Source organism: Lepidochelys olivacea, assembly GCF_965140295.1.
Source record: "Lepidochelys olivacea isolate rLepOli2 genome assembly, chromosome: 20".
Lineage (NCBI taxonomy): Eukaryota > Metazoa > Chordata > Testudines > Cheloniidae > Lepidochelys > Lepidochelys olivacea.
Genome location: NC_140430.1, coordinates 2,500,045 through 2,527,321, shown reverse-complemented (window position 1 = coordinate 2,527,321; position 27,277 = coordinate 2,500,045). Strand labels below are relative to the sequence as shown.

Here is a 27,277-nt window from a genome sequence, read left to right as displayed (position 1 = left end):
CTGATGCCTGGAGAGACGAAGGACCAGCCCTTCCCCCGAGTCCAGGTGCTGGGGGCCAGGGCTGAAAAGCGGCCCCCAGCTGCGGGGGCCGAGCACTTGGGAAACCGGCTCAAAGCAGCTGGTCCCACAGTGAAGCCAGCCAGGGCTCTACCCGCAAGGCCCCTGCAGCAGGCGCAAGATCTGGCCTGCAGGGAAAAGGCCCATTAGCCTCAGGATCTCTGGGGGTGGAGGGAGGTTTCCCGATTCATGCCTCAGGATTTCAGCCAATCTCAGCTAGGGGGTCAGAGGAGACCAGCGCCACCCCACGTCTGCACCTGAGAATGGGACGACGCCTTCGCTTGAAATTCAGCATGAGCGTGAGGGCTGAGGCCGCCCCCGTGAGGGGAAAGTTCAACCTGTTCTGGGCGTGACCGCAGCACCACTGAGCCCCAGCTCCGGACCTGGCCCCGACCGCGCACGGCGCTGCACAATGATCTGAGCGTCAGGCACAAGCCCTCAGCCGGATGCAGACGGACGGTCGGGGCAGCCCAGGGGACCAGACTGGGCGAGGGCCCAGCACGGCAGCTGCCTGCCCGCTGTCAAGGGTCCCTAGGCGTCCTGGCAAAGCTGGTTTTAAAGGGGACTGGAAGGAAGCAGCTTTGTGGGTGTGCGTGGGGGGCTCCTCCCGTCCCCAGCTCATGCAGACGCGACTGCCGTTCCGTTCCGCGAGCTCTGGGAGGACGGTCTGGTGGCTGAGCTCAAGGCCAGGATGGGACCGCGGGAGATCCGGGTTCACGTGCCTGACCCTGCCGCAGCCTGGCTGCCAGTGCCCTCCTCTCTGCCCAGGAGGCTAGAAAGGTTGTCTTTGTGTTCTGTGTCCGCACGGCGCTGGGCCGTGGCTGACCATGCTGGTGGCTCCTGCCCACTGTTGTAAGACCCCGAATGATTTGTGTTTCAGTAGCACCTGGGAGTGCCGTCACGGCCCAGGACCCCCCGCGCTAGGCGCTGGACAAACACACCAGAACGACGGCCCAGGCCCCAGCGTGCTGCCCAGCTAAGCACAGGACGAAAGATAACCGCTGGAACCAACTGGGGGGGAACCAAGGGACGAGACACGATTTCTTGCCATTAGCTGAGTTTTGCTGTCCCCCTGCACTTCCAGGCCAGCCTTGCTGCCGAAGATGGCACAGACCCTGGAAGGGGGAGGGAGATGGCTCTGTGCTAGATAGAAACCAGCCCCCAGATCGGGGATGGGCCCCGGGCCGCAATCCACAAACCCATTACGTAGCATTGCCCCCTTCGGCTCCTTCCCCAGAGTCCTGGGACCCGCTGGGACCCGCCGACCAGTGTCAGGTCTGGGTCACGTCGGGTGGAGAAACCATCGGCTCAGGTCGGCTGGGCTCTCCCGCTCCTGGCCATGGGGTCAGCGCAGCGGCGGCCACGTGCCCCCTCCTGCAGGCAACTCGGCTTTGGGGTTGGGTCAGAAAATGACTTGACCCACTTGGGCCCAGGCCGGACCTAAAACATAGGCCCCAGCAGACCTCAAATGCTTCCTCCTCCTGCCAGCAAGCCGAGGGGGGCTTTTATTTTGAACGCATTCGCCACGCTGCTTGGACTTGTCCTGGGGCCAGTAACGTCTTGTTTCGGGTGAGGCTGATAAGAGGCAGCCAAAATGAACAATCTGCGGCCCGAGTATTGAGTATGAAGTTTATAGAGATTAGCCACTGAGCCAGCCAAGTCCTTACGCGGACGTGGTCAGCAGGCAGGGTGGCCTGGCCTCCCTTTGCAGACCCTTCTGGCTGCCCTCTGCCTGAGTTTGTGTTTTTCACGGTAATTTTCACAATATTATTTTGGGTGGGATTTGATTTTTGCACTTGCTAATGAAACCCGCCGGCCTCTTTTATCTCCTGCCAAGGGTGCTGCCTGCAAGCAGGGGCTGGAGCCAGGAGCAAAGCGAGATTGTCACTTCACAGAAAGTGGGTTGAATCTGTTCTGGGTTTGCACTGAGTGGACAGGGTGGGCTCGGCACAAGCTGCAGTGGGTCCCACTCGGCGGGGGGCAGCCCAGGCTCTGCCCCATGCTGAGGAGGCCGGAGAACAGAGGCCCCCTTTAATAACAGGCTAGAGAGCCGAGCTGCTCTGGGGGAGGTTCCCCAGCCTCCTAGCTATGTGCACGGTACGGGTGGGAGTCACTGTTTACACTGGTGCGACATGTCGAGCCCCGTGGTTTGCACGGATCTGGTCGTACCGGCGTAGCTGTGTCGTGGCAAACCGACTCCAGCAAAGACAAACCCTAATTCTCTGCCCCCCATCCCCCAATTTTTCCCAGGGCTTTTAATCTGTAGATTCAGTCCAGCTCTCTGCCCGCCGCAGCCTGTATCTGTTGGTCTGCTGAGCCGAAAAGTCACCGCTCAGAACAAGGGGCGCAAATATCCCCTGGCTGGGCACTGGCACCCAGAGCCCCAGGGATGTGGGGCAGGGCTGGGGTTTTAGTCAAAGGATCAGGAGAAGACTGGGGGAGTGGGGGGTGGGGAGCGGGGCTGGCTGGGTTTTGGCTAGTGACCAGTCCCCTTCCCTGCCCTGAAATAGCCCCGTAGCCTGGCAACTCCAAACTGGGTGTGGGTGAAAAGAGCCCATAAATTCAGCTGCACCCCCCTGCCCCACAAAGAGGGGATTGCTTCCCCACTTCTGGGGAGCCCCACCCTCCGCCAGCCCCCTCTCCCTGCAAAGCATATTCAGCATTCTAGCAAACCCCCTACAAATTCAGAGATCTCCCCACCCGCCCTGCGCTACACTCAGCAAATCAAGATGTGCTCCCTCCGGACCCAGTTCTGCAACTGCCCCCCTCAAAAAATTGCACGTCCCCCCCCGCCAGCCATGCCCCCCACCCCAGCAAATAGTACAGCTGTGCACCCCTGAGGACGAGCTCTGCAACCCCAGATCACCTCACCCCCACACAGCCAGATGTATCCCTGCCCTCCTCTGGGACCCCCCCATCCAGACGTGCCCCCCAACTCTGCAACCCCCGCATCCAGATGTACCCCCACAATCAGCTCGGCAGCCTCCCACCCAGACGTGCCCCCCCAGCTCTGCAGCCCCCCATCTTCCAGTAAATGCAGACAGCCCCCCCCCTTTGCAGCCCTCCCTGTGTGTGCGGGTAAAGCTGTCGCTCCCGGGCCCCTCCCCGCTGCCAAAGGGGTTTATTAAAAGGGAGGTGAACGCTCAGGCCCCCCCACCCACAAAAACGCGGCGCCGTCACGAACAGGATTCGAACCTGTGCGGGGAAACCCCATTGGATTTCGAGTCCAACGCCTTAACCACTCGGCCACCGTGACACCCGGCCGGGCCTGCGCCGAGCGCCGACTAGAGAGGCCGCGCGGCGGGGGGAGCGACTGAGCCCGGGCCCCCCCCGGGCCGCTGCAGCCCCTCCCCCACCCCAGCACCCCAGGGGACCCCTCCCCCACCCCGCAGCGCCTGCCCCGCCCCTCCCGGCCGCGACCTTGCCCAGTGAGCCCCCCCCCAGGCCCTTCTGCCCCCGTCCCTCACCCCCCGGGACCTCCCTTGTCCCCTCTGCCCCCCAGCTCCCGAAAGCCCCCCCGTCCCCCACAGAACCTCCCCCGTCTCCCCCACAGCCCCTCCCGTCCCCTGAGACCCACATAGCCGCCTCTGCCCCATAGCTCCCCATACCCCATAGCACCAGCGATCCCCATGTCCCCCTCTGCCCCATACCCCCCTCCCCTGGGACCCACATCGCCCCCCCCCAGAGCCCCACAGAACCTCCCCCGTCCCTTGTGCCCCCCACAGCCCGTCCCCTGGGACCCAGACAGCCGCTTCTGCCCCATAGCTCCCCATACCCCCCTCTGCCCCATACCCCCCTCCCCTGGGACCCACATCGCCCCTCCCCCGTGCCCCACAGAACCTCCCCCGTCCCCTGGGACCCACACAGCCGCCTCTGCCGCATAGCTCCCCATACCCCCCTCTGCCCCATACCCCCCTCCCCTGGGACCCACATCGCCCCTCCCCCGTGCCCCACAGAACCTCCCCCGTCCCCTGTGCCCCTCACAGCCCCGTCCCCTGGGACCCACACAGCCGCCTCTGCCCCAAAGCCCCCTGCCCTGGGACCCACATCGCCCCTCCCCCGAGCCCCATAGCACCAGCGATCCCCATACCCCCCTCTGCCTCATACCCCCCTCCCCTGGGACCCACATCGCCCCTCCCCCGAGCCCCATAGCACCAGCGATCCCCATACCCCCCTCTGCCCCACACACCCCCTGCCCTGGGACCCACATCGCCCCTCCCCCGAGCCCCATAGCACCAGCGATCCCCATACCCCACTCTGCCCCACACCCCCCTGCTCTGGGACCCACATCGCCCCTCCCCCGAGCCCCATAGCACCAGCGATCCCCATACCCCCCTCTGCCCCACACCCCCCTGCCCTGGGACCCACATCGCCCCTCCCCCGAGCCCCATAGCACCAGCGATCCCCATACCCCCCTCTGCCTCATACCCCCCTCCCCTGGGACCCACATCGCCCCTCCCCCGAGCCCCATAGCACCAGCGATCCCCATACCCCCCCTCTGCCTCATACCCCCCTCCCCTGGGACCCACATCGCCCCTCCCCCGAGCCCCATAGCACCAGCGATCCCCATACCCCCCTCTGCCCCACACCCCCCTCCCCCGAGCCCCATAGCACCAGCGATCCCCATACCCCCCTCTGCCCCACACCCCCCCTGCCCTGGGACCCACATCGCCCCTCCCCCGAGCCCCATAGCACCAGCGATCCCCATACCCCCCTCTGCCCCACACCCCCCTGCCCTGGGACCCACATCGCCCCTCCCCCGAGCCCCATAGCACCAGCGATCCCCATACCCCCCTCTGCCTCATACCCCCCTCCCCTGGGACCCACATCGCCCCTCCCCCGAGCCCCATAGCACCAGCGATCCCCATACCCCCCCTCTGCCTCATACCCCCCTCCCCTGGGACCCACATCGCCCCTCCCCCGAGCTCCATAGCACCAGCGATCCCCATACCCCCCTCTGCCTCACACCCTCCTCCCCCGAGCCCCATAGCACCAGCGATCCCCATACCCCCCTCTGCCCCACACCCCCCCTGCCCTGGGACCCACATCGCCCCTCCCCCGAGCCCCATAGCACCAGCGATCCCCATACCCCCCTCTGCCTCATACCCCCCTCCCCTGGGACCCACATCGCCCCTCCCCCGAGCCCCATAGCACCAGCGATCCCCATACCCCCCTCTGCCCCACACACCCCCTGCCCTGGGACCCACATCGCCCCTCCCCCGAGCCCCATAGCACCAGCGATCCCCATACCCCACTCTGCCCCACACCCCCCTGCCCTGGGACCCACATCGCCCCTCCCCCGAGCCCCATAGCACCAGCGATCCCCATACCCCCCTCTGCCTCATACCCCCCTCCCCTGGGACCCACATCGCCCCTCCCCCGAGCCCCATAGCACCAGCGATCCCCATACCCCCCCTCTGCCTCATACCCCCCTCCCCTGGGACCCACATCGCCCCTCCCCCGAGCTCCATAGCACCAGCGATCCCCATACCCCCCTCTGCCCCACACCCTCCTCCCCCGAGCCCCATAGCACCAGCGATCCCCATACCCCCCTCTGCCCCACACCCCCCCTGCCCTAGGACCCACATCGCCCCTCCCCCGAGCCCCATAGCACCAGCGATCCCCATACCCCCCTCTGCCTCATACCCCCCTCCCCTGGGACCCACATCGCCCCTCCCCCGAGCCCCATAGCACCAGCGATCCCCATACCCCCCCTCTGCCTCATACCCCCCTCCCCTGGGACCCACATCGCCCCTCCCCCGAGCCCCATAGCACCAGCGATCCCCATACCCCCCTCTGCCCCACACCCCCCTCCCCCGAGCCCCATAGCACCAGCGATCCCCATACCCCCCTCTGCCCCACACCCCCCCTGCCCTGGGACCCACATCGCCCCTCCCCCGAGCCCCACAGAACCTCCCCCGTCCCCTGGGACCCACTCAGCCGCCTCTGCCCCGTAGCTCCCCAGGCGCCCCCCGGGCCCCACGGCGCCCCCCCGGCGGGGCCCGGCCCGGCCCGGCGGGCGGGCGGCGGCCGGCAGGGGGCGCTGCGCGCGGCGGGAAGATGGCGGTGCGGAAGAAGGACGGCGGCCCCAACGTCAAGTACTACGAGGCCGCGGACACCGTGAGCCAGTTCGACAGCGCGCGGCTCTGGCTGGGCAAGAACTACAAGAAGGTACCGGCCCCCCCCCGGGCCCCCCCCGGCCCCGGCCGCCGCCCCTCCCCCGGCCCCCCGGCCCTTCGGCTCGGCCCCCCCTCCCCTCCCCTCCCGCCCCGCCGCCCGCCCGTGACCTCCGCCGCCGCCCCCCCCGTACCTCCCCCCCGTGCCTCCCCCCCCATCCCCTGGGGCCCCGGCCATCGGCCCCCCCGGACAGCCCTTCCCCCCATAGCCCTCCCCCCCCCACTGCCGGCCCCTGCACCCCCGCGGTGCCCCCCCATGCCCCACTGACCCCCTCCCAAATCCCTGGGGCAGCCCCCCCCTATTGCGCCCCGCTCAGGGCCCACCGCTCGCTGGCCCCCCCCTCCCCCGGGCCCCACCGAGGCCTGTCCTCCCCACGGACCCCTGAGCCCCACTGGCCGCCGTCAGCCCCCCAGATCCCATTGAATCCCCCCCTGTGCCCCGTTAACCTCCAAGGGTCTAGTCGCCCCCCCCCCGCCGTTCCCCCATTCGGTCCCTTCCCCCCCTCACCCATCGCAGCCTCCCCCCTCGCTGCTCGGGTCCCCCGTCCTGGCCCTACCTCCCCCTCGTCCACCCCCTTCAGCCCCACTGACCCCTCCCTCACCTCCTACCCCCATCCCAGCCCCTCCATTTAATCCCCCCGCACCCCCCGGCCCCAGCTCCGCAGGGGCCTTGCAAGCGTTTGGGGGCTGCTCTGATTCGCACAGAGACCATCCTCTTCGTGAAGGGGGTTTGTTCCCCACCCAACCGCATCTGCCCTGGGAAGGGGCTCCGGGTCCCCCTTAACCTCCTGCCCTGTCCCCTGCTCTTAGGGGCACAACAGATGCTCTTTCATTCAACGCCCCCCTGGTCCCTCCCCCGTGTGCTGAGGTTCCCGCCAGGCTCCCACAATGAAATGCTCCGTTTCCCGTCCCTGCCGAGGGGGGACCCTGCCCAGCAGCTGACGACGTCCCGTCTCCCCACGGATCCGTCCCCATCTTTCGCCCGAGTGCCTCTGCCCGGACAAAGGCCGGCTTGTCTCCCGAGAAGCTGAAAACGGAGCGAAAGTTACCGAGAGAACAGGCCCCCTATGGCTTGGGATCACTTCGTCCCTGGTGAAGCCCCCAGTAACTCTGCCCGGGAGCTGCAGCGGATCCAGGCTGCGAGGAGCCTTCTCCTTGTAGGGGCAGCTTTCGTGTTATGATAAATCAGCCACCTGCTCTCCTGCTGCAGCATAGGGCCCGTGGGCTGGGTCCTGCTGGCCCCACCTGCCTCTTCCAGCCCCCTGTGTCCCACGCTGTCATGCAAACAGCATGGGGCTGCGGTTCCCAGGCTGTTACCTTTGACCTTCTGAGTGTAGCGAGTGGCTGAGTCACCAGACAGCTCCTGGGTCTGGAGTGACAGGCTGTGACCTGACCGCATCGCTCCCTGGGAATTTGCCTTCTCCCACCCCCACAGGGTTGAATTACTGCCAGAAGCTGGGACTGGCCGACAGGATCACGGGCTAATTGCCCTGTTCTGTTCACTCCCTCAAGCACCTGGCACCGGCCGCTGTCAAAGAGTGGATACTGGGCTGAATGGACCTTTCGTCTGCCCCAGTGTGGCCGTTCCTATGTCCTTCGCTCCCCTCCCTAGCTACCTTCAGCTAAAAGCTCCGTTCTCTGAGCTGCGATGAATGTGGCTGTATGCCGGGCCACCCCCTGAATAGCGTCTCTCCTCTCCTGGCTTGTGGAAGGTGCCAACTGGGTGAAATGCCCGTCTCCTCGGGCTTGTCTCACTAGCTGCCGCCCCCATGGGGCATTTTCTTTGGGTCACCCCAGAGTTTGAGACAAACGCAGTGTATTGGTATGGATTATTGTGGTAACCCAAATGACAGCAGGGCACTGTCGGGCTGGGTGCGGGACAGACACGTGGCGAGACAGTCGCTGTCCCGAGGAGCTTACAGTCGTCAGAGGCAGGACAAAGAGCGGGAGGAGAAAGAGGCCCAGAGAAAGGTGAAGTAAAGGCCATTCCGCAGGCCAGGGGCAGAAGCCAATTCCTGTCCACCGGAGCCACTCGTCCTCAGGGAACAAACCTTTGCAGAGTGCTTTGGAGATGGAGGGGCCGATATGATCAGCTTGTTTATTTCATGTGAGTCTGCGTTCCCGTACGGACACGGGGACCATGCACCCGCTGCTGCCTCTGTTAGAAACAGAAATGTGCACAGGCTAACAAAAGTCACCTCCGAGGAGAGGACAGATCACAGTGAGCGACCCCCTCAGGTTCTCCCCATCTGTTGGGGCTGTGCTGCCGGTCCCTGGGAGCAGCGTGGGTGAGGGTTTCATAGGACACCCCTCTTCTCTCTAGGGTTAAGGCCCCTTGCATTTGCCCCAACGTAGTCAAAGGAAGCTGCTGCTGGTCAGGGCTTGAGATGGGATACAGGTCTAGAAGGATGGTAGACCAGTCCAATATAGGGATTAGGGCCCAGGTCCTCAAGGGTATTTAGGTGCTGAACTGAGATGTTAGCAGCCCTGCAAAACCCAGCGCATCTGGTTCCTGTAAAACTAGGCAGAGCACAAGCCACCAAGAGAGCAGAAAGACGGAGCGGTTCTTCGTCGTGCGGGGACGTGATAGACGAATGACGTGATGAATGGGCTAGACTAAGATCAAGTGGATGCCTCTCTCCTCCCTCTTGTGTTTGGACAAGAGGGGGAGGATGGGGGAGTCATCCAGTGAAACCAAAGCATCACATTGGAAAGTGGTGGACGGAAATATTTTTACTCACAAGGCATGATTAGCCTGGGGAACTCCATGCCACAAGGTCTCATGGAGGCCAAGAGCTTAGCAGGTTTTCTTTTCCTGTTCCTCTGGCTATTGAGCACATCCACAGTTCTATTAGTAGGACAAAAGGGGCCACAAACCTTCCTACTGCAAGGATAACCAGTCTTGGACTGGCAGGGGCTGGGAGAAAACATCCCCCACAGCCGTATTCCATGACTGGCCACAAAAAGTTTCTCTCATCTGTTTTCTGGAGCACTTTGTATTGCCGCAGCTGGAGAGGGGATACTGGAGGGACTGGCCTGCTCTGCCAGTGTTCCCAAGAGCTGCCCCTATTCGTTGCCAATCACGTTAATGGGCTGAGGGAGATCGGTTCTTATGTGCCCGGCAGACTGGTCCCCATTGCAGAAGGGTTGTGCCGGGTGGCCTGGTGGAAGGGGCACTGGACTGTGACTCGGGAGACCTGCACGCTGGCCCTAGCTCTTCCACTGCCTAGCTGTGGGACCTTGGGCAAGTCACTTTCCCTCTCAGGGCCTCGGTTTCCCTTCCTTGCCTTTGTCTATTTCGATTGGGCTTTCTTTGGAGTAGGGGGTGTTGGTTATGATATGTCTGTACAGCACCCAGCAGAACAGGGCCTGGTTGGGGTCTCTAGGCACTAGGGAATGGCAAATAAAATACAAATGCAGGCTGCCAGCTGCGAGAAAGGAGACAGACAACCTGAGCACCGGGCACAGCTTTGCCTGGCTCACTGTCACTGACCTGCCTCCTTCTTCTAAGGGAACAGCCTGTGTGTCCAGGCCAGCCAGGAGTCGGGGAGTCAGGACTCCTGGGGCCTGTTCTGCGTGTTACAGCCCCGCTCCGTCCTCTCTCGCTCTTCCCACAGTACATCCAGGCGGAGCCTCCTACCAACAAGTCCCTCTCCAGCCTGGTGGTGCAGCTGCTGCAGTTCCAGGAGGAGGTTTTCGGCAAACATGTCAGCAATGCGCCGCTCACCAAGCTGCCGGTGAGTGTCGTGACCCATACGGGACGGAGGGGGACGGCCCTTAACGGAGCAACCCGTCCGCTCGCACGCCCAGAGGGGAGCTGCCTGGGCAAGAGACAGCCTGGCATGCGGGTTGGTGATGGGGCATTTCTGCGGGTGAAATCCACGCCAGCCGAGACCGTGCTCCACCCGACGCAGGTCCCAGGGAGATGCTGCCTGTCCTGTTACCCAGTGGGAGGTGCTGGGATGGGGGCTGGATTGTCAGGGTGCCTTGGAAGTGCCACCCATGGCTCCGAGACAGACAGCTTGTGCTCTTTAACCCCTTGCTGGCTGCCCGCCGGCCGTCGTCTTCCCCATCAGCTCAGCCTCTCTCCCGTCCTCCCCCCCGCCTTCTGTTGCAGATAAAATGCTTCTTAGATTTCAAAGCGGGAGGCTCCCTGTGCCACATCCTCGCCGCAGCCTATAAATTCAAGAGCGACCAAGGATGGTGAGATGCCCTCTTCCCCTCCCGATCGTCTCACGGCTCGCCCGGTGCAGGGGGCGGGCAGGTCCCCCCAGGCTCCCTGCGCGCAAGCAGATGCACCTTGCTGGGCCAGTGGTGCCCATGGCTCTCGAATCTGCATTACGGACCTTCAAGGACCGTAGAGGGGCCAGACTTTGTTCCTGTAAACCTGGGGGTCAAACCAGTCTGGGCGGTGTCTATGGGAGGGGGTGCAGCTCTTGGCTCCCAGCCCCGATCCTGGCGGGGGGGCATGGATTTGGGGAGGGGATTCAGTAACAAGCTGTGGTGCATGGTTCCCCCCCCCCCCGGGGCAGACTGAAGGAATGAGTCTCCACGGAGGGGGCGGTTTGGCTGGACGGTCCCTAGCAGTGGGGTGGGGACCCAACATGCTGCAGTGAGGTGGGCAAGTACCCAGTCCAGTGCCCACTTCCAAGCACCCGTCGCCACACTAAGCAGGTGCCAGGCTGTGCACGCAGGCAAGGGCTCCCACCTCAAGTCAGAGGAAGGATCCTGAGGATCCAGCGCCAGTGAGCAGTGCCCTGCCCCCTCCCAGGGAGCGAAGAGCCCTTTTATGGCACCGCCATGTGGCTTGGGCTCAGGTGTTGGATCCAGGCAGGGTGCCCTCTCCCCGCCCCGGGCCAAGGCAGGGTTGGAAGGGTGGCTGATCCAGGAGGCGTGAGCTGTGGCTTTCATGAGAGTCGCTCTTTTCTTCCAATAAGGCGGCGTTTCGATTTCCAGAATCCTTCGCGGATGGATCGCAACGTGGAGATGTTCATGACCATCGAGAAATCCTTGGTGCAGGTAACCGGCCTGGTCACCCCCTTCCCCTCCATTTGAGTCGCTCCTTGTCCCCCAGCCCCGCCTGGCACTCACTGCTCTTCTTCCCTCTTCCTCCTGCAGAACAACTGCCTGGCCCGGCCTAACATCTTCCTGCACCAGGAGATCGAACCCAAACTGCTGGGCAAGCTGAAGGACATTATCAAGCGGCACCAGGTAGGTGGGAGCCCACGGGGCTAGTTCCGTGCCAGGCGGAGGCTGGCACGTCGTGGGCGCTCTTGCGTCATCTGCCCAGGGATGGGCGTCTCCCATCGCCAGGGTGCTGGAAGCGCCAAGCCAGGCCCAGCTCCGTGCCTCTGACATGCTCCTTTGATCTTCTTGCAGGGGACGGTCACTGAGGATCGGAACAATGCCTCCCATGTCGTCTTCCCGGTCCCTGGCAACCTGGAGGAGGGTGAGGCGGCAGCTTGTGCGACCAGGCTGGGGGAGTCTGGGTCTAATTTAGCTCCCAAAGGCTCCCATTGGCTTCTTTGGGGCCTGGCTCGGGCCGTGTGGGTGTCAGAGGGGCTCCGTCTGCAGGGGGGCAGCTGCCTGACTCTGGGGCACAAAGCAGGGTCAGACCCACTGCCAGGCTGCATGCAGGGAACGGGGCCCTACGGGGATTTGCTCTTGGGAGGGAAACGACCTAGAGACCTGGAGGAAGAGGGCTGGCGATGAAGCGCGAAGCCAGGAGCTTGCGCTAGCAAGGGGAGAGCAGCTGGGCTGATACGATGAGCGGGAGCAGATGGTTCTTTAATGGCAGCTCTCTCCCCTCAGTGTTGGCACTGAACTACGTGCCCTAGCGGGGTGCCAGGGGGTCTGTGCTGCTGGAGACGCCATCTCCCGGAGGAGACGACAGACGCGGGCTGACCTTGCCTGGTCACTGAGGAGCCGAGGTGTAGGGTCTGGCTGGGCAGTTCAGTTTTGCCTCCGTGAATTGCCCCGGCACTTTCCATTGGCTACAGGACCCTGCTTTTCACTTCCTGTCCTAAAGAGTGCCTGGTGCTGCTGCCCGGAGCTGGTGGTGGTGGGGAAGGTGGTTGCCGCGTCTATAACCCTTGCCCCCGCGGGCTGGCGGACCGGCGTCTCTAGACGAAAGAGAGAAGGCCGAAGTCTTAGAATGATTATACAGGAGTTGGTAGCATCCAGGAGGCGTTGATTTGGTGCTGGTGCAGCGCCCCCGGGCTGCCTCTGGGACCCCAGAGGTCCCTCTGTCTCTCACCCCGCCACTCACTCCCCTCTGTGTCTCTCATAGAAGAGTGGGTTCGACCTGTCATGAAGAGAGACAAGCAGGTCCTTCTGCACTGGGGCTACTTCCCGGACAGGTGAGTGGGAGATGAAGGGGAGTGGGCCCCAGGCCTTGCAGTGCTGGGTGCACCTTCAAGAGACCCTGTCAGCCTGGCTGCAGCCCCGGGATGCAGAACTGGGTTCACACGTTCTCGTTCATTTCAAGTGCTTCAATCTTTGTGTGGCCCCCTTCCTCCCCTCTGCGGTTGGGCAGAGGAGCCCCCATAGGTGCGTCCTGCACCGCGTCTCCCACAGGGCAAAGGGCTGATCAGCTGCCCTGCGCCATAATGCCGGGGCCACCGTGGGGAGCTGCATGTGAACCCCTCCAGTGCTTGGGGCAGGCCTGCCAAGGGGATCTGCGTGGGATGGGGTGGGGAGACTCAGCCTCCTCCCCGCCCACTCTCTGTGTTCCTTCCCCCACAGCTACGACACCTGGATCCCTGCGAGTGAAATCGAAGCTTCTGTCGAGGACGCGCCAACCCCGGAGAAGCCCCGGAAGGTAATGGGGCTCCCTTTGCTGGGACTTGTGTAAACCAAACTGGGGCTGGCTCATGGCTGGGCTCGGGGGGCCAGTGGGCTCTGGGCCTTGACCCTGGCTTCTCACTGTGATGACATCAGCGGATCCCTGTATGCACCTGTGCTCTTAGCGTGTTCAAGCTGGGGATCTTAATCGCCCCCTCCCCCAAATGCATGGGATCTCCACCACGCTTTCGGGGGGTTCGTTCTGTTCCCCATGGCACCATTCGGTGCTGAAGGGAACGATCCTTCCCTTCTCCCTCCCCCATGTCACTCACCCTCGGGAGCCGGGCCCTTCCCGCCCCTGCAGGTCCACGCCAAGTGGATCCTCGATACGGACACCTTCAATGAGTGGATGAACGAGGAAGACTACGAGGTGACCGACGAGAAGAGCCCCGTCTCCCGCAGGAAGAAAATCTCCGCCAAGACGCTCACTGATGAAGTAAGATCTTAGCTGGGTTCTGTTCCCAGCTCTGGGAGGGGAGAGAGGGCTAGTGCAGGGGCTCTCAACCTTTTTGGTGGACTCTCCCCCTTTCAGAGTCTGATTTGTCTTGCGGACCCCAAGTTTTGCCTTCCTTAAAGATGACTTGCTTACAAAATCAGGCAAAAAAACCTATGAAAGCGTCACAGCTGCACTGTTACTGAACAATGGCTGACTCAGTTTTGCCATTTAATTCTAAAATACATCGACTGGGATCTAAACACTGTACTGGCATTTCAGTGTACGGTACCCGGAGCAGTATCAACAGGTCATTGTATGAAATGGACTTCGCTGGGGCTTTTTATGTCACCTGTTGTAAAACTAGGCAAATATCTAGATGAGTTGACGTGCCCCCGGAAGACCTCTGTGTATCCCTGGGGGCACATGGACCCCGGGCTGAGAACCACTGCCCTAATGGCAAGAGTAGACAAGTGGATGTCAGGACTCCTGGGTTCTATTCCTGTCACTGAGCCAGTATGCGGACTAGGACATCTCCCCAATATACGTTCTAATAGGCCTGAATGTCAGTGTACATGTCTAGGAACAAAGAGTGCCGGGTAATGCGATCCCGGGATGCGTGAATGGGATCTCGAGTAGGAACAGAGAGGTTATTTTCCCTCTGTATCTGGCAGTGGTGCGGCCGCTGCTGGAATCCCATGTCCAGTTCTGGGGTCCACCATTCAAGAAGGGGCCCTATGGGGATTTGCTCTTGGGAGGGAAACGACCTAGAGACCTGGAGGAAAAGGGCTGGCGATGAACCGATGAACCAAAATTGCGGAGGGTTCCGAGAAAAGCCACCGGAATGGTTTAAAGGGTTAGAAAACCTGCCTTGTAGTGAGGGACCCAAGGAGCTCGATCTATTTAGCTGAACAAAGAGATGGTTAAGAGATGACTTGATCCCGGTCTGTACGTACCTGCATGGGGAAGAACTGTCGGATAACGGGCTTGTCGGTCGAGCCGAGAGAGGTCTCACGCGATCCGATGACTGGAAGGTGGAGCTAGCCAGTTCTGCCTGGAAATAAGGCACTAGGTGATCACAATGATCCCTTCTGGCCTTGGAATCTATGAATTGCTCCAGTCTGTGCCTCAGTTTCTCCCCCTGTGGGAGAGAGGCAGCCGCTGCCTGTATCCCGGGGCACGTGCTAGGCTTTGCAAGCCATTGGGGACCCTAGGGTGTGGTACCCCTTTGCAAAGCCAAGCGAGGGGAAATACATGGGCGGGGAAAGGGTAGATGGAACCAGGCCGTTCTCTGGCCTGAGCGGCGTGCGGATGAGCTTGTCTGTCTCCCGCCAGGTGAACAGCCCCGACTCGGACCGGCGCGACAAGAAGGGCGGGAACTACAAAAAGAGAAAGCGCTCGCCCTCACCATCCCCGACCCCAGAGGCCAAGAAGAAGAACGCCAAGAAAGGGTGAGAATCCTCGGGGATTCTGCTGGGGAAGGGGCGGAGGGGGGCAGAGCCTCTCCCCATGGTGGTTGGTTCGGCAGGCAGCGCCCACCCCAGAGCTGGTGAGCGTGGGGCGGCCTGCACCGCAGCACGCTGTCCGGTGCCCGCTGCAGCTGTCGGCAACGGGGCGTGTTGGGTTTCTCCTCCCCTGCAGCCCGTCGACCCCGTACACCAAGGCCAAGCGTGGGCACCGCGAGGAAGAGCAGGAGGACCTGACGAAGGACATGGACGAGCCCTCCCCTGTCCCCAACGTGGAGGAGGTCACGCTGCCCAAAACAGGTCTGGGCAGCGGCCCCGCACGGAGCCCGAGAGCGCCCCCGGGGGGAGAGGCTGGGAGCTTCCCCATAAGGCTCGTGCTCCTGCCTCGCCCCTTACAGTGCCCCCTCTGGGTGGAGGATGGGACTGGGGTAAATGAGAGCACCCCGCAGAGCCCCCATTCCCACCCTGCACCCCACAGCGCCCCCTGCTGGCATAAGCTGAGGCTGGAATAGCCAGGACCCACAGCCAGGGCTCCTGTGTCATGATGTGTAGCGCCCCCTGCTGGGAGAGGCTGGGACTGGAATAGCCAGGAGCATTTTCTGGCTGGGCCCAGGGCAAGGTGCTGTGCTGGGGAGGGTGGGCAGAGTCTCCTCGAGATCGGGGGGCTCCCAGTAAAGCCTTTCCCCTTCTCCCTGGTACAGTGAACACCAAGAAGGACTCGGAGTCTGCGCCCGTGAAGGGGGGCACCATGACTGACCTGGGTAAGGACCTCCTGAGCATCCTCACCTCTATTAGCAAGGAGACATGGCCCCGGCCACTTCCGTCTGAAGCCCCTGGCGGATGCCCTGCAGTGAGCACAGAGGGACGCTGCCAGGCACTGGCGGTCTTGCTCCTGCCAATCCGGGGCAAAGTCTCGTTCCCTGCCCCGAGGGGTTACGGTGGCAGGCAGAATGAGCTCCATGCTGCAGCCTGGCTGTCTCTGTCCCCGGCTGGGCACCGTAGAAGGGAGGCCAGTGGTCCAGGGTGGGTGCGTTTCTTTCCTCCGCTTGGCCCGGGCTCCTCAGATTGCTGTTTTGTCTCCCTTCCCTTCCAGATGAGCAGGAGGATGAGAGCATGGAGACCGCCGGAAAGGTGAGACTGACTGGCAGGGGCAGCAGCTTCTCCCTCTCCGCTGCCCTGTTCTCACCACAGCTTCTGCCCTCCTCCATCCCGGCCAAGGTTGGCCCTGGCATACGCCGCAGCACCTGTCCCCTCCTCCACTTTCAAACACCCCTGCTTCCCCTTCGAAACACTCCTCACCCCCAGCCACCTCCCAGGGGACGTTGCTGGACTTGCCTGCGCCCCAGCGGTGGCACCTGGAGCTCTCCAGGTCCCTGCTGGGGCACCTGGGTTGCAAGGCACCCCGCAGGGCTCTGGGGCTCTCCAAGCGAGAGCCCCGGTTTGGCTGAGTCTCCGAAGTCCCTTTGCCGGTGCCCTGCTGGGTGAGAGCTCCGCTCCCGAAGCCCGAGGACTGCGCTGGGCTAGCCCTGGTGGAGTTGCTGCGGGGGCGGCCGGGCAGGGGTGAGCGTGTGGGGCGCCCCTCCCGCCCACCTGCAGCTGTCTGGTTCCAGGATGAGGAGGAAAACAGTGCAGGGAACAAAGCGGAGCAGGCCAAGAACCCCGACCTGCACGAGGACAATGTGACAGAGCAGACGCACCACATTATCATCCCCAGCTACGCCGCCTGGTTCGACTACAACAGGTACCGGGGGGGGGCCTCTCCCCGCCACCCCCTGTTCTGAGAGCTGTGGCTCTAACTCCCCTGCCCTGTGCTTCTCCCGCAGCGTCCACGCCATCGAGCGCAGAGCCCTGCCCGAGTTCTTCAACGGCAAGAACAAATCCAAGACCCCCGAAATGTAAGGCTGCTCCCCCCGCCCCATCCGTTAGCCCCCCTGCGTCGGTGCTTGGTGCGTGGCACAATGCCGAGGGGTGGTCTGTTGCAGGGAGAGGGGAGTAGCTCGAGGCCAGGGGTGGGTTTGATTTCTGGGGCTGTGGAAGCGAGGGGCTGAGCGTGCTGGGCGAGCCGGCACCGGATGGAGCATTGCATGCTGGGATCTGCAATCCCCATAGGCCCCCGAGCCCTGTGAAAGCTGCAGGCATTGGTGCTTTCCAGGCAGCTGGCGTGAAACTTACGAGCCTGCTGTAGAAACTGGTGGGTGGGGAGAGAACTGGGAGTCAGGACTTGCTTCTGTTCCTGGCTCTGGGAGCAGAGCATGGCCGAGTGGTTAGAGCTGCGGGGGGCGGGGCTAAGGACCCAGGACTCCTGGGTTCTATTCTGTGTCACTAACTCGCTGTGTGACCTTGGTTGAATCACGTTGCCTTTGTGCCTCAGTTTCCCCCTCTGTTGAGTGTGGGGGGGAATAGTGCTACTGACCAATCGCGTGAGTTTGAGACGAGGTACCCCCCCCGCCAGCGTGAAATCTGTTACTGAGCCCTATGGGTTCTGAATGAAGAATAATGCTGGGGCTCCAACCTGCCCCGGCTTGTGCTAACCCTCCCCTCTCCCTAGATACCTGGCTTATCGCAACTTCATGATCGACACCTACCGGCTGAACCCCCAGGAGTACCTGACCTCGACTGCCTGCCGCCGGAACCTGGCTGGGGACGTCTGCGCCATCATGCGGTGGGTTGGGCAGCAGAGTGACCCCCCAGGCCAGGGTGGGGACTAGCACACACCAGGGCTGAGGCATGTTGGTGGGGGGAGCGAGCTGGCCCCGGATTGAGCTCTGGTCTCTGGGCCTGTCCGCCCGGCCCAGCCCCCTTCACACAGAGGAGAGAGGCCTAGACAAAGTTGTGCTTGCAAGACATCCATCTCTCCCACCAGGGCCATGCAGCCGGGGGCTGATCCATGGTGCTGGGGCCGGGTCTAACCTGCTGCTCTCTGCAGGGTCCACGCCTTCCTGGAGCAGTGGGGGCTGATCAACTACCAGGTGGATGCGGAGAGCCGGCCAACCCCTATGGGACCCCCCCCTACATCGCACTTCCACGTCCTGGCCGACACCCCCTCGGGGCTGGTGCCGCTGCAGCCCAAGACACCGCAGGTAGGGCAAGAGAGCGAACGGGGTGAAATCAGCCTGGCTGGGGGTCTGGGCACCCTGCCCCTGGAATCTCTCCCCCTGTTGGAGGGGGTGGCTTATCCCTTCCTGCCTTTCCCCCCACTTCGGTGTCAGGGAGCCCCGTGTGCTGACCCCGTCAGGTCTGGTTCTACGGCTTTGCTGTGCTGTGCTAAGGGCCTGCAGCCAGCTGGCCCCTCTGTGCATGGGTGGGAGCGCCTCCCACTGGGGCAGGACAGCACTGATCTGTGGGATATGCTTCGCCCCTCCGTCCCTGTCTGAGCTGGGGAGCGGGCACGCGCGCTGCAATCTTGTCTGTTCCCCCAGGGTCGCCAGAGTGACAGTGACACAAAGGCTGGGCGCAAGAGCAAGGAAATCGAGGACCTGGTCCCGGAGGCGGTGAAAGCGAAGCCCGAGCTGGTAGGTGGGCTCCTGGGAAACGTCCCCGCAGCCGGTTCTGGGGGGAGATGGCGAGTGGCCCCGTGCGGGTGCTGGCAGGAGCACAGCAGCAGGGGGCACGTGGATTCCTCACCATGTCCTGGAGAGCTGCGGAACTCACCACCGCAGGAGGCTGCGGAGTTCGACTGCGGCTGAGTTTGGCGGGGGGTTGACAATGGTGGTGGGGAGGGTGGGAATCATCAGGCTTCAGGGGCTGAGCTGAATTTCTGCCCCTGGACAGCCCAGCAGGGGAAAGCGGAGAGGGATATTAGCCTCTTTCTCCAAAGCATTGGGCTGCTGCTGGGGCAGGATTGTAAACTGGAGTGGGTGAGGCTTGGGTGACGGGACCTTCCAATGCCTGGAGCTGGAACCCCGATCAGGGCCCACAGCGCCCGGCTTAGAGCAAACCCTAAGCCACTGCCCCTGACCCTGGGAACGGCAGCAGTACGGGGCAGAGTCAGGGAGCCTTGGCCCATGGGCTGAGCCTCGGGAGTCAGCTGCCAGGCGAGAGTGGGGCCAAGAGGCCGGCATAGGAGGGCTAGCAGTGGCTCACCGCCCCCTCTCCTCCCCGCAGCAGACCTCGGCCTCCCAGCAGATGCTCAGCTTCCCCGACAAGGGCAAGGAGAAGCCGACAGACCTGCAGAACTTCGGCCTGCGCACGGACATGTACACCAAAAAGAACGTCCCGTCCAAGGTAGGCGCGGGCAGCGGGCGGCTCCCGGCCCCCCCACGCCCCCCGGGGCCTGGCGTCGCCCGCTCTGACCCCGCCGTCTCCTCTCCCCGCAGAGCAAAGCTGCCGCCAGCGCCACCCGGGAGTGGACGGAGCAGGAGACGCTGCTGCTGCTGGAGGTGAGAGGGGAGGGCGCTTGGCGGGTCCCCCTGGTGCTGGGCTGGCGTCGGCCAAGCCACCCCTCTGGCTGCCTGTCTCCCCCTGCAGGCCCTGGAGATGTACAAGGACGACTGGAACAAGGTGTCGGAGCACGTGGGCAGCCGCACCCAGGACGAGTGTATCCTCCACTTCCTGCGCCTGCCCATCGAGGACCCCTACCTGGAGGACTCGGAGGCATCGCTCGGGCCCCTGGCCTACCAGCCCATCCCCTTCAGCCAGTCGGGCAACCCCGTCATGAGCACTGTGGCCTTCCTGGCTTCCGTTGTGGACCCCCGCGTGGCCTCCGCGGCAGCCAAGTCAGCTCTCGGTAACGTCCCGTCCCCGCTCTGCGGGTAAAGCAACTGGCCCGGCCTGCGGGTCAGTCCCAACCACGCTGGCTTAGCCAGGCGACGTGACCGAGTCCTGGGCAGTCTGATCACACGGGAGCCTTGGAGCCACCCTCTCGGACCCATGCCCGGCGGGTTCACCAGCTTGCGCCCAGCAGAGCTGTCCTCTGCCCCCGAGGGCCCAGTCTCTTGCTCCTGGGGGTGCTGCAGCAGCTGCCCCAGTCCCAAGGAGACACTGGTGGGGCAAGGGGAACATCCACGGGCTTAGAATAGCGTCCAGTCCATTATCCTAGCACCCAACCCACCAGGCAGGACACGTCTCCCTTACCTGGCCCATACCCTCCTAGCCTTTCCAGATGCTCCCGTCCCTGGAGTCCCCAGGGCACAGGGGGAATGGAAGGAGGGCAGTGCCCATCCAGTGGGGCAATGGCAGGGGTGCGCTCCAGTGAGCTGACCTGGGGCTGTGCTCGGCAGAGGAGTTCTCCAAGATGAAGGAAGAGGTGCCCACGGCGCTGGTGGAAGCTCACGTCCGCAAGGTGGAGGAGGCGGCCAAGGTTACGGGCAAGGCCGACCCGGCCTTCGGGCTGGAGAGCAGCGGGATCGCGGGGACCACGTCTGATGAGCCGGAGAGAATAGGTGAGGGGGGCGAGCGAGGCTCCTTCCGCGCCTTGGCCCGTGAGGCGCCCGCCATCTCGCCCCCGTCGGACGCTGCTCCGGGCGCGGCGAGTAGGAAGGGTAGTGAGCGAAGAGGGGAGGAGCCACAGGAGACCAGAGCTGGCCTGGCCTCCGGTCTGGAGCTCACCCTCAATCGGCTGGCTCAGGGTAAGGGACCCCGTCGTCACCACCCCTCCCCCCCCATGTGCACGCGAGAACCCCAGCGGGACCCAATGGCGGGGTCAGGATCCGGCCATGGGGCCTTTCCCCTCTAGGGGGGCGCCAGCTCCAATCTGCCCCCGGGATGAGGGACTGGCTGGCACAGGGGATGGGGACATGGGGCCTTTCCCTTCTAGGGGGTGCCGGCTCCGATCTGGCTACCGGGCATGGGGACAAGCTGGCTCCAGGCAGTCAGGGAGTGGGCTACGGGGCCTTTTCCCTCTTGGCAAACCTGGCCCAGGATGGGGAGTGGCTGGAAGCATCTCCGTCTGTGCACCGTTCTGGGTACGTCTCCACTGCAAGGAAGGCCTGTGTCAGCAAGTCGACTGACTCCGGCTTGCGTGCTGGGGCTCCAAGCAGCCATGGAGACTTTCCCCCGCGGGCCGGAGCTTGGTCTGTGAGCCCCATCCCCTTGCTGGGTTTGGAAGCCCGAGACGAGCCCGCGCTGCTGGTTTTAGCCCCGGCGTGAGCCCAGCTGAGACTTGCTGCCGTGTAGTGCGGGTCTCAGTCCAACAGCACCACCAAATCCGCCCCGGCCTGAAGGCACGCCGGAGCTGTGCGCCATCACCCCAGGCGGCCCCATGCCCTTCAGCGCATCCCCTCCCCCTCCATTGTTGTGCCTGTCATTGCTGGGGGGCGGGGGGAGCCCTGCGTTCACGCTCTGACCTGGCCATCTCTGTCCGCCCCCCACACCCTAGAGGAGAGCGGCGCTGACGAGACGCGGGCCGAAACTCAGCCGGCGGAAGAGAAGAAGGAGCTGAAGGTACAGAGGGAGGGGAGGAGAAGTGTGACCCCACCCTGCACCTTTGCGGGGGAGCGGAGCTGCGGGGGGAGAGTGGATGGGGCAGAGTGAATCACTGGGGTCACAGATTTTCCCCCCCACACACACACCCCTTCATGCCCAGCGGCCTCTCCATACAGGGCTGGTCCTGTCTGGCCTTGGGGGGGTTCTGCCTGCAGCGGGGTGGCTGCGCCCAGGAGGGCTGGGGCAGCTCTTGTTCCGTCAGGGCAGATCGGAGGGCGCTTTTTGCATCAGTCCCGTCCCTCCCCTTGTCTGTCCAGGAGCCCCGGGAAGGAGCCGCGGAGGAGGAAGTGAAGGAGAAACTGGGCGAAGCACCCAAGAAAGAGGAGGAGAAAGGCAAAGAGGGCGACAGCGAGAAGGAGGCGGAGAAGGGTGACGGGGACAGCACGGGTGAGCGCCGCACGGCCGGGAAGAGCAGGAGGCGAAGGCGCCAGCTGGGAGCCGAGTTCCAGTCTCGCGGGGGGATGGGTCCTGCCCAGGTAGCAGGAGTACCAGCGGGGCAGGGGGCTGCGAGTTGGGATGGAGGGGCACCGGCAGAGCTGTGGGGTGGGGGGAGCCCAGGACTGGGGTAGCAGGGGCTGCGAGTCGGGGTGGAGGAGAGCCGGGGGAGCGGAGTTTGCATGTGGCCGCTGTGGCAGTGAGGCGGGTTTTCCCCCTTTCCTCCCCCCATCTCAGTGGTGCCAGTCCCTTCCCCCATTTTCCCCAGGGCCAAACCTACATTTCCCTTCCCCTCCCCCAAGCGGGCCTATCCCCACTTGCTGGCCCTCGTTCCCCAGCCATCTCTCTCCCCTTGTCCCCAGCCGAGAAGGAGAAGGAGCCCAAGGAGGGCCAGGAGGAGGGATCCAAGGACCTGGCAGAGGCAGAGAGTGAGAGGAAGACCAAGGTGGAGCGAGACATCGGCGAAGGGAACCTGTCCACTGCGGCTGCTGCCGCCCTGGCTGCTGCTGCTGTGAAGGCCAAGGTGAGGGGCCAGGACCAGCCACGCCCCTGCTCTGATCTCAGCGCCCCCTGGACAGGGCTGAGCTGGAGGGTTTGTTGTGGCTGAGCTGGACCCCATTTCTATAACCACTAGACCCCACTCCCCTTCCAGAGCCAGGCGAGAACCTAGGAGTCTTGGTTCCTAGCCCCCACTGCTCTAACCCACAAGACCCCTTCCCTTCCCCTCCCCTCGGCGGGATAGAACCCAGGAGTCTTGGCTCCCAGCCCCTGCTGCTCTAACCAGTAGCTCCCCCTCTGAATCCCGGGGGGGTGGATGAGCACCAGGAAAGCACCCAGGCTGCCCCCGGTCCATGGCTCGGAAATGCCCCATAGTCGTTCCTCTGCTGCCCTAGTGGAGGTTCTGAGCTGTGTCGTACCACAACCCTAACCCGCCCCGTCCGTCCCCTCCTCTGCCCTGCGCAGCACCTGGCCGCAGTGGAGGAGCGTAAGATCAAGTCCCTGGTGGCCCTGCTGGTGGAGACCCAGATGAAGAAGCTGGAGATCAAGCTGCGACACTTCGAGGAGCTGGAGACCATCATGGACCGGGAGCGCGAGGCAGTGAGTGCGGCCCTGGAGTGCACGGATCGCTCTAGCTCCCTCCACCCCACACAGAACGAGCTTCACCTAGCGTTAAGATGTAGCCACCTCTGGGGTGGGGCATCACAGCTGTTTATACAGGATCACTCACCCACCGCTGAAATGCAGCCGCATCTGGGGTGGGATGTGGCAGCTGTTTAACCAGTCACACATCTGCATGGCATGACACGTTAGGTTAGGAAGTGAAGAACGAATCCGTGTCGAAGGGACTTTTAGTGGAGGTCCTAGCAGATGGGGCTTGAGGGAGGGATCTGACTCTGTCAACTGCAGTACAAGCCTCAGCCTATGCCCTGGTGGTGGCCAAAGTGACTCCAGAGCCTGGGGTGGAGCCCCCGGCCAGCCTGATCCAACCTGGGGCCTGGTGATCATGGAAGTGGGGGGGCAAGAGAGTGGGGCTGGGGTGGGGGGGAGAGCCTGGATTGGGCAGAGTCAAGGGGGAGATCCAGATGACAGAAGGATCCATGCAGGGCATGCAGCCAAGGGGGGTGGCCAGGGCGGCTGCCCAGGGCAGTGCCACGCTCAGTGACCGGCTGGTGCCCTCTCTGCAGCTGGAGTACCAGAGGCAGCAGCTCCTGGCGGACCGACAGGCCTTCCACATGGAGCAGCTGAAGTACGCCGAGATGCGCGCCCGGCAGCAGCATTTCCAGCAGATGCAGCAGCAGCAGCAGCAGCCGCCGGCGCCGCCCCTCCCGCCCGGCTCCCAGCCCATCCCGTCCTCCGGGGCTCCCTTAGCACCAGCCGCCCACTCCATGCCCGTGGCCCAGGCCCCGGGGGCGCCGACCGCGGCCAGCCTGGTGGCCCAGCCCAGCCTGGCTCAAACGGAACAGATCGGCCAGGCGGTGCCGGCCGTGCCGGGGGCTCAGCACACCGGACCGGCTCAGCAGGGACAGACCCCTGCCGGCTCTCACGGTAAGTGGCCTCCCAGGCTGGCAGCCAGCCAGAAACCGGGGCCTGTGGGACCACCGGGTCCCCTTTGACCGTCTGACTCAGGGTCCTTCTCACCCTGCTCTGCTAGTGCCAAGCAGCCCCTTCAGACTTCGCACTCACCCAGCCAGTAGCTTGTGAAGGCACACGCGGTGTTACAGCTCTCACAGCAAATCCCCCCAGCCCAGAAATGTACCGTCCACCGGGTCAGTATCCACTCACTGCTTAGTCAAAGGACAGCGGCCACGCGCCCGCCTTGTAACCTTAGCAGATTCCCCAAGCGCTTTAGACGAAGACAAAACGTTACAATAAGTCGATTAACTACAGAAAGGTCGACTTGAAGTGATTTGTCAGCGCTAGGCCCGGAGGTGGGAGTTGGTTACATAAGAAATAATGGGTAAAATCGCAATCTAAATCCTGAACTTTATCCGACCAGGCAAGATCTGAATCAAGCTGCTTTTCTCGCCCCACTGGGTGCTGGGAGCAGGTCACAGTTCTTAACACACAGGCTGAATTCCCGGCTCTGCCTGGGACCAGCCCCCCCAGTTCGAAACCTCTTCTTCCAAACATTCTCGCCTTCAGCACAGGGAGGGAGGAGAGAGGTGGACTCACGATGCCACGGTCCCTTATTTTATGCACTCAGTTCACATGCTGGGAAGATGCTGGCTCAGAGATGGCCTCAAGCATCCCTGTTTCATCACTTCCTCCTCCGTGGTCCCTGGGGTGTGGCATCTGAGCAGTTGTCTCTTGTTAAATTGTAAATCTCTTGTTTCCAATCCCTTGCTCGTCAGTGGCTGCTGATGGTCACTTAACACCCGACTGGGTGTGGGTCACCTGCCTTGTTGCCACTGGGGAACCAGCTGTGGGCATCTCCCAGACCCACAGCGTATTTCAGTAACAACTAGGGAGCGAAATCTCGTAACTCCCTGTACAATGGGGATGTACCTACCGTGAGAACAAGGAGATTCAGCAAGCCCTGACTTTTCAAGGGATACCTTACAAGGCATCCTGTGTATGAAATATCACAGTGGTTCTCAAACTGTGGATCGGGACCCTGTTGTAATGGGGGCACCAGGGCTGATTTAGACTTGGTGGGGCCCAGGGCTGAAGCCCTGGTATCGGGACTCAGGTTACAGGCCTCCTGCCTGGGGCTGAAGCTCAGGGGGTGAGGCTTGGGCTTTCCACACCCACACATGGACGCGTGCCAGAACTCGGGCAGGCTCAGGCGTTGGTCCCCCTCCTGGGGTCGTGCAGTAATGTTTGTTGTCAGAAGGGGGTTGCAGTGAAGTATGAGAACCCCTATACCACAACCATAGAGCAGTGGTGAATACGGGGGTACAGGTGCTATTTTGAGGTACAGGGTGTTACCCCTGAGGCTTGGGGGTGCCAGCCCCAAAGGGTCGGTGCTAGGAGACGGCGGGCACTTCCTACTGACCCTAAGCCTCCCGCCCAGCCCACCTTCCAGCAAGAGAGCCAGGAGTGATCCCTGACTTATGCCCAGCCCCGTGAGGGATCGGACGATGAATCTGCCTTGGGGGGGCGGTGCCAGCCATGGAAGAGGATTGTAAAGGGCCAGGACTGCACTAGGCCCCCCCATAACCCTTTGCCATGTGTAACACGGTGTTGCTGGTTTCTGTCGCTTTCTCCAGCCCAGCCTCCGTTCCCCGGCCAGCAGCCCTCCTCTCAGATGCTCCCCGGGACGGTTGGAGTGAGCACTCATCCTGGCGTGCCCGGTAATCTCCCGGCAGCTCTGCCTTTCGGAATGCCTCCATCCATCCCATTTAGCATGGCTAGTAACGTAGCAGACTCCATCAGTATTAACCTCCCCGCTAACACGCCCGCTCATCCACTGCATGGCAACCTCCCGTGCGGCATGCTGGCCGGGGGCGCCCTGGCCCCGCCTAACCTGCCCGTCACCGTGTCTAGCGCGATCCACCCTAGCATGCTGACGACCAACGGACCGCCGCTCACCGTGCCCACCTTGCCTCATGTCTCGGGACTGGCCTCGGCAGCTGCCCAAAGCCCAGCCATTGTGGCAGCCATGCAGGGCAGTCTCCTTCCAAACGCCGCCCTGGCACCAGGTGAGACTCCGCAGCAGGGCAGGGGGGGGGCTAAGGCGCCGAGCGATGCCACTGTCTGCCCCCGCCTGGGCTCAGGCCTTGGCTGTTCGGTGGCTCCCTCCGCAGGGCAGGGTCGGGGGGCGCTGTGGGCGGGGAAGCCTGCCTGGCCTCTTCCCAGCTCTGTGCCCGTGAATACCTGCAGCACCCGTTGGAATTGAGGGGGAGCTGCAGGCGCTGCTGCCCGCCGAGGGAGATGAGGACCCCTGGCTATTCACCTCCATCCCCTCCTTGTGACGTGGGCCAGGTGCAGGCTGGAGGGCTGTGGTGCCCCCCTCCCCGCTATCCAAAGTTGGGGCACTGCAACCTGTCAATTCTCTCCTGCAGACCAGGGCCCCCCTCTGCAGACGGATCCCATCGCACCCAGCACGGCCACCCCGGTCCCACCCATGCAGTGAGGCTGCTCCGCCCACCGCCTGGAGGTGCCACCCGACAGGACAGAACCCTTCGCAACCTGTAAAACCTGCCTGGGATTGTTGGGGAGGGGGGAGGAGGGTGGGGATTTCGTTGGTTTAAAAAAACACATTGATCACGGGGTTAAAAAGGAATCGCCCATGTTCAGCCCCCAGTCCTACTGTGTCTGTCTGTCCTGCCCCTCGCCACCACCCCTGGGCTTTTTTGTATCTGATCGTCCCAAGACTTTTATTTAAAGGCTCTGAGAACCACCTCTGAAAGTGCCGAGGGGCCTGCTGGGGCGGAGGTGATGGCTATTTATGGAAGGCTCTGAATTTACCCGGTTCCTGGGCATTGAACGCTCTCCTGTCTCCTCTCTCTCTCTCCTTTTTTTTTTTAATAATAAAAATAAAATAAAAATTTCAAGTTTCCCGGGGTGGGAAGAAGCAGCATCGTGTGGGGGATCTGTCTGCCCAGAACAGGGAGGGATGGATGGAGTTCCCTGTCCCATCCGTGCAATGTCCCTTTGGGGCATGTGGCTCATGGTGTCCCTGTTTGCTGGGTGTGCGGAAAGCAGGATTCACCCTCCAGGCTCCTACCCCCCTTTCCCAAAGCAAACGTGACTGCAGGGGACGATTCCCCTGGAGTTGGAGGTCATGGGAGGGACCCACTTGTGCGCAGTGACCTTTCTACTGTGGTGACTTCTTGGTTGTTAATTCTTCCTGAGCCTTTTATCCCATTGGATCCTAGTTCTTTGGACTTGGGGTGTCTTGGTGAGCCTAAAACAGTGTAACCATCGGGAGGGCTGGGAGAGAACCTAAATATCCCCTGTTCTGCCCTCTACCACTGAGCTGACAGAAACAACGAGGAGTC

General features: G+C 63.0%; 1 protein-coding gene across 4 annotated transcripts; it reads left to right on the top strand.

Moving 5' to 3' along the window:
- The first annotated feature begins 6,105 nt into the window (after positions 1–6,105).
- On the top strand, positions 6,106–26,807 carry SMARCC2 (SWI/SNF related BAF chromatin remodeling complex subunit C2). 4 transcript variants are annotated; one of them, XM_084609886.1, is made up of 29 exons: positions 6,106–6,228; positions 9,851–9,970; positions 10,351–10,436; positions 11,171–11,252; positions 11,352–11,444; positions 11,613–11,682; positions 12,523–12,592; positions 12,978–13,053; positions 13,381–13,512; positions 14,845–14,960; positions 15,151–15,275; positions 15,677–15,736; positions 16,069–16,106; positions 16,586–16,716; positions 16,799–16,870; positions 17,524–17,637; positions 17,902–18,055; positions 18,395–18,487; positions 19,083–19,199; positions 19,292–19,354; positions 19,443–19,701; positions 20,195–20,542; positions 21,292–21,356; positions 21,656–21,785; positions 22,196–22,356; positions 22,797–22,931; positions 23,519–23,879; positions 25,544–25,975; positions 26,339–26,807. In XM_084609886.1, exons 1-29 carry the CDS (start codon positions 6,118–6,120, stop codon positions 26,407–26,409), a joined length of 3,885 nt encoding a protein of 1,294 aa, XP_084466012.1. In that variant the 5' UTR covers positions 6,106–6,117; the 3' UTR covers positions 26,410–26,807. The 4 variants fall into 4 exon arrangements, with proteins under 4 accessions (XP_084466012.1, XP_084466013.1, XP_084466014.1 ...); XM_084609887.1 differs by having other exon boundaries at positions 19,080–19,199; positions 20,195–20,356; XM_084609888.1 differs by having other exon boundaries at positions 19,080–19,199; positions 25,544–25,627.
- The last annotated feature ends 470 nt before the right edge of the window (positions 26,808–27,277 follow it).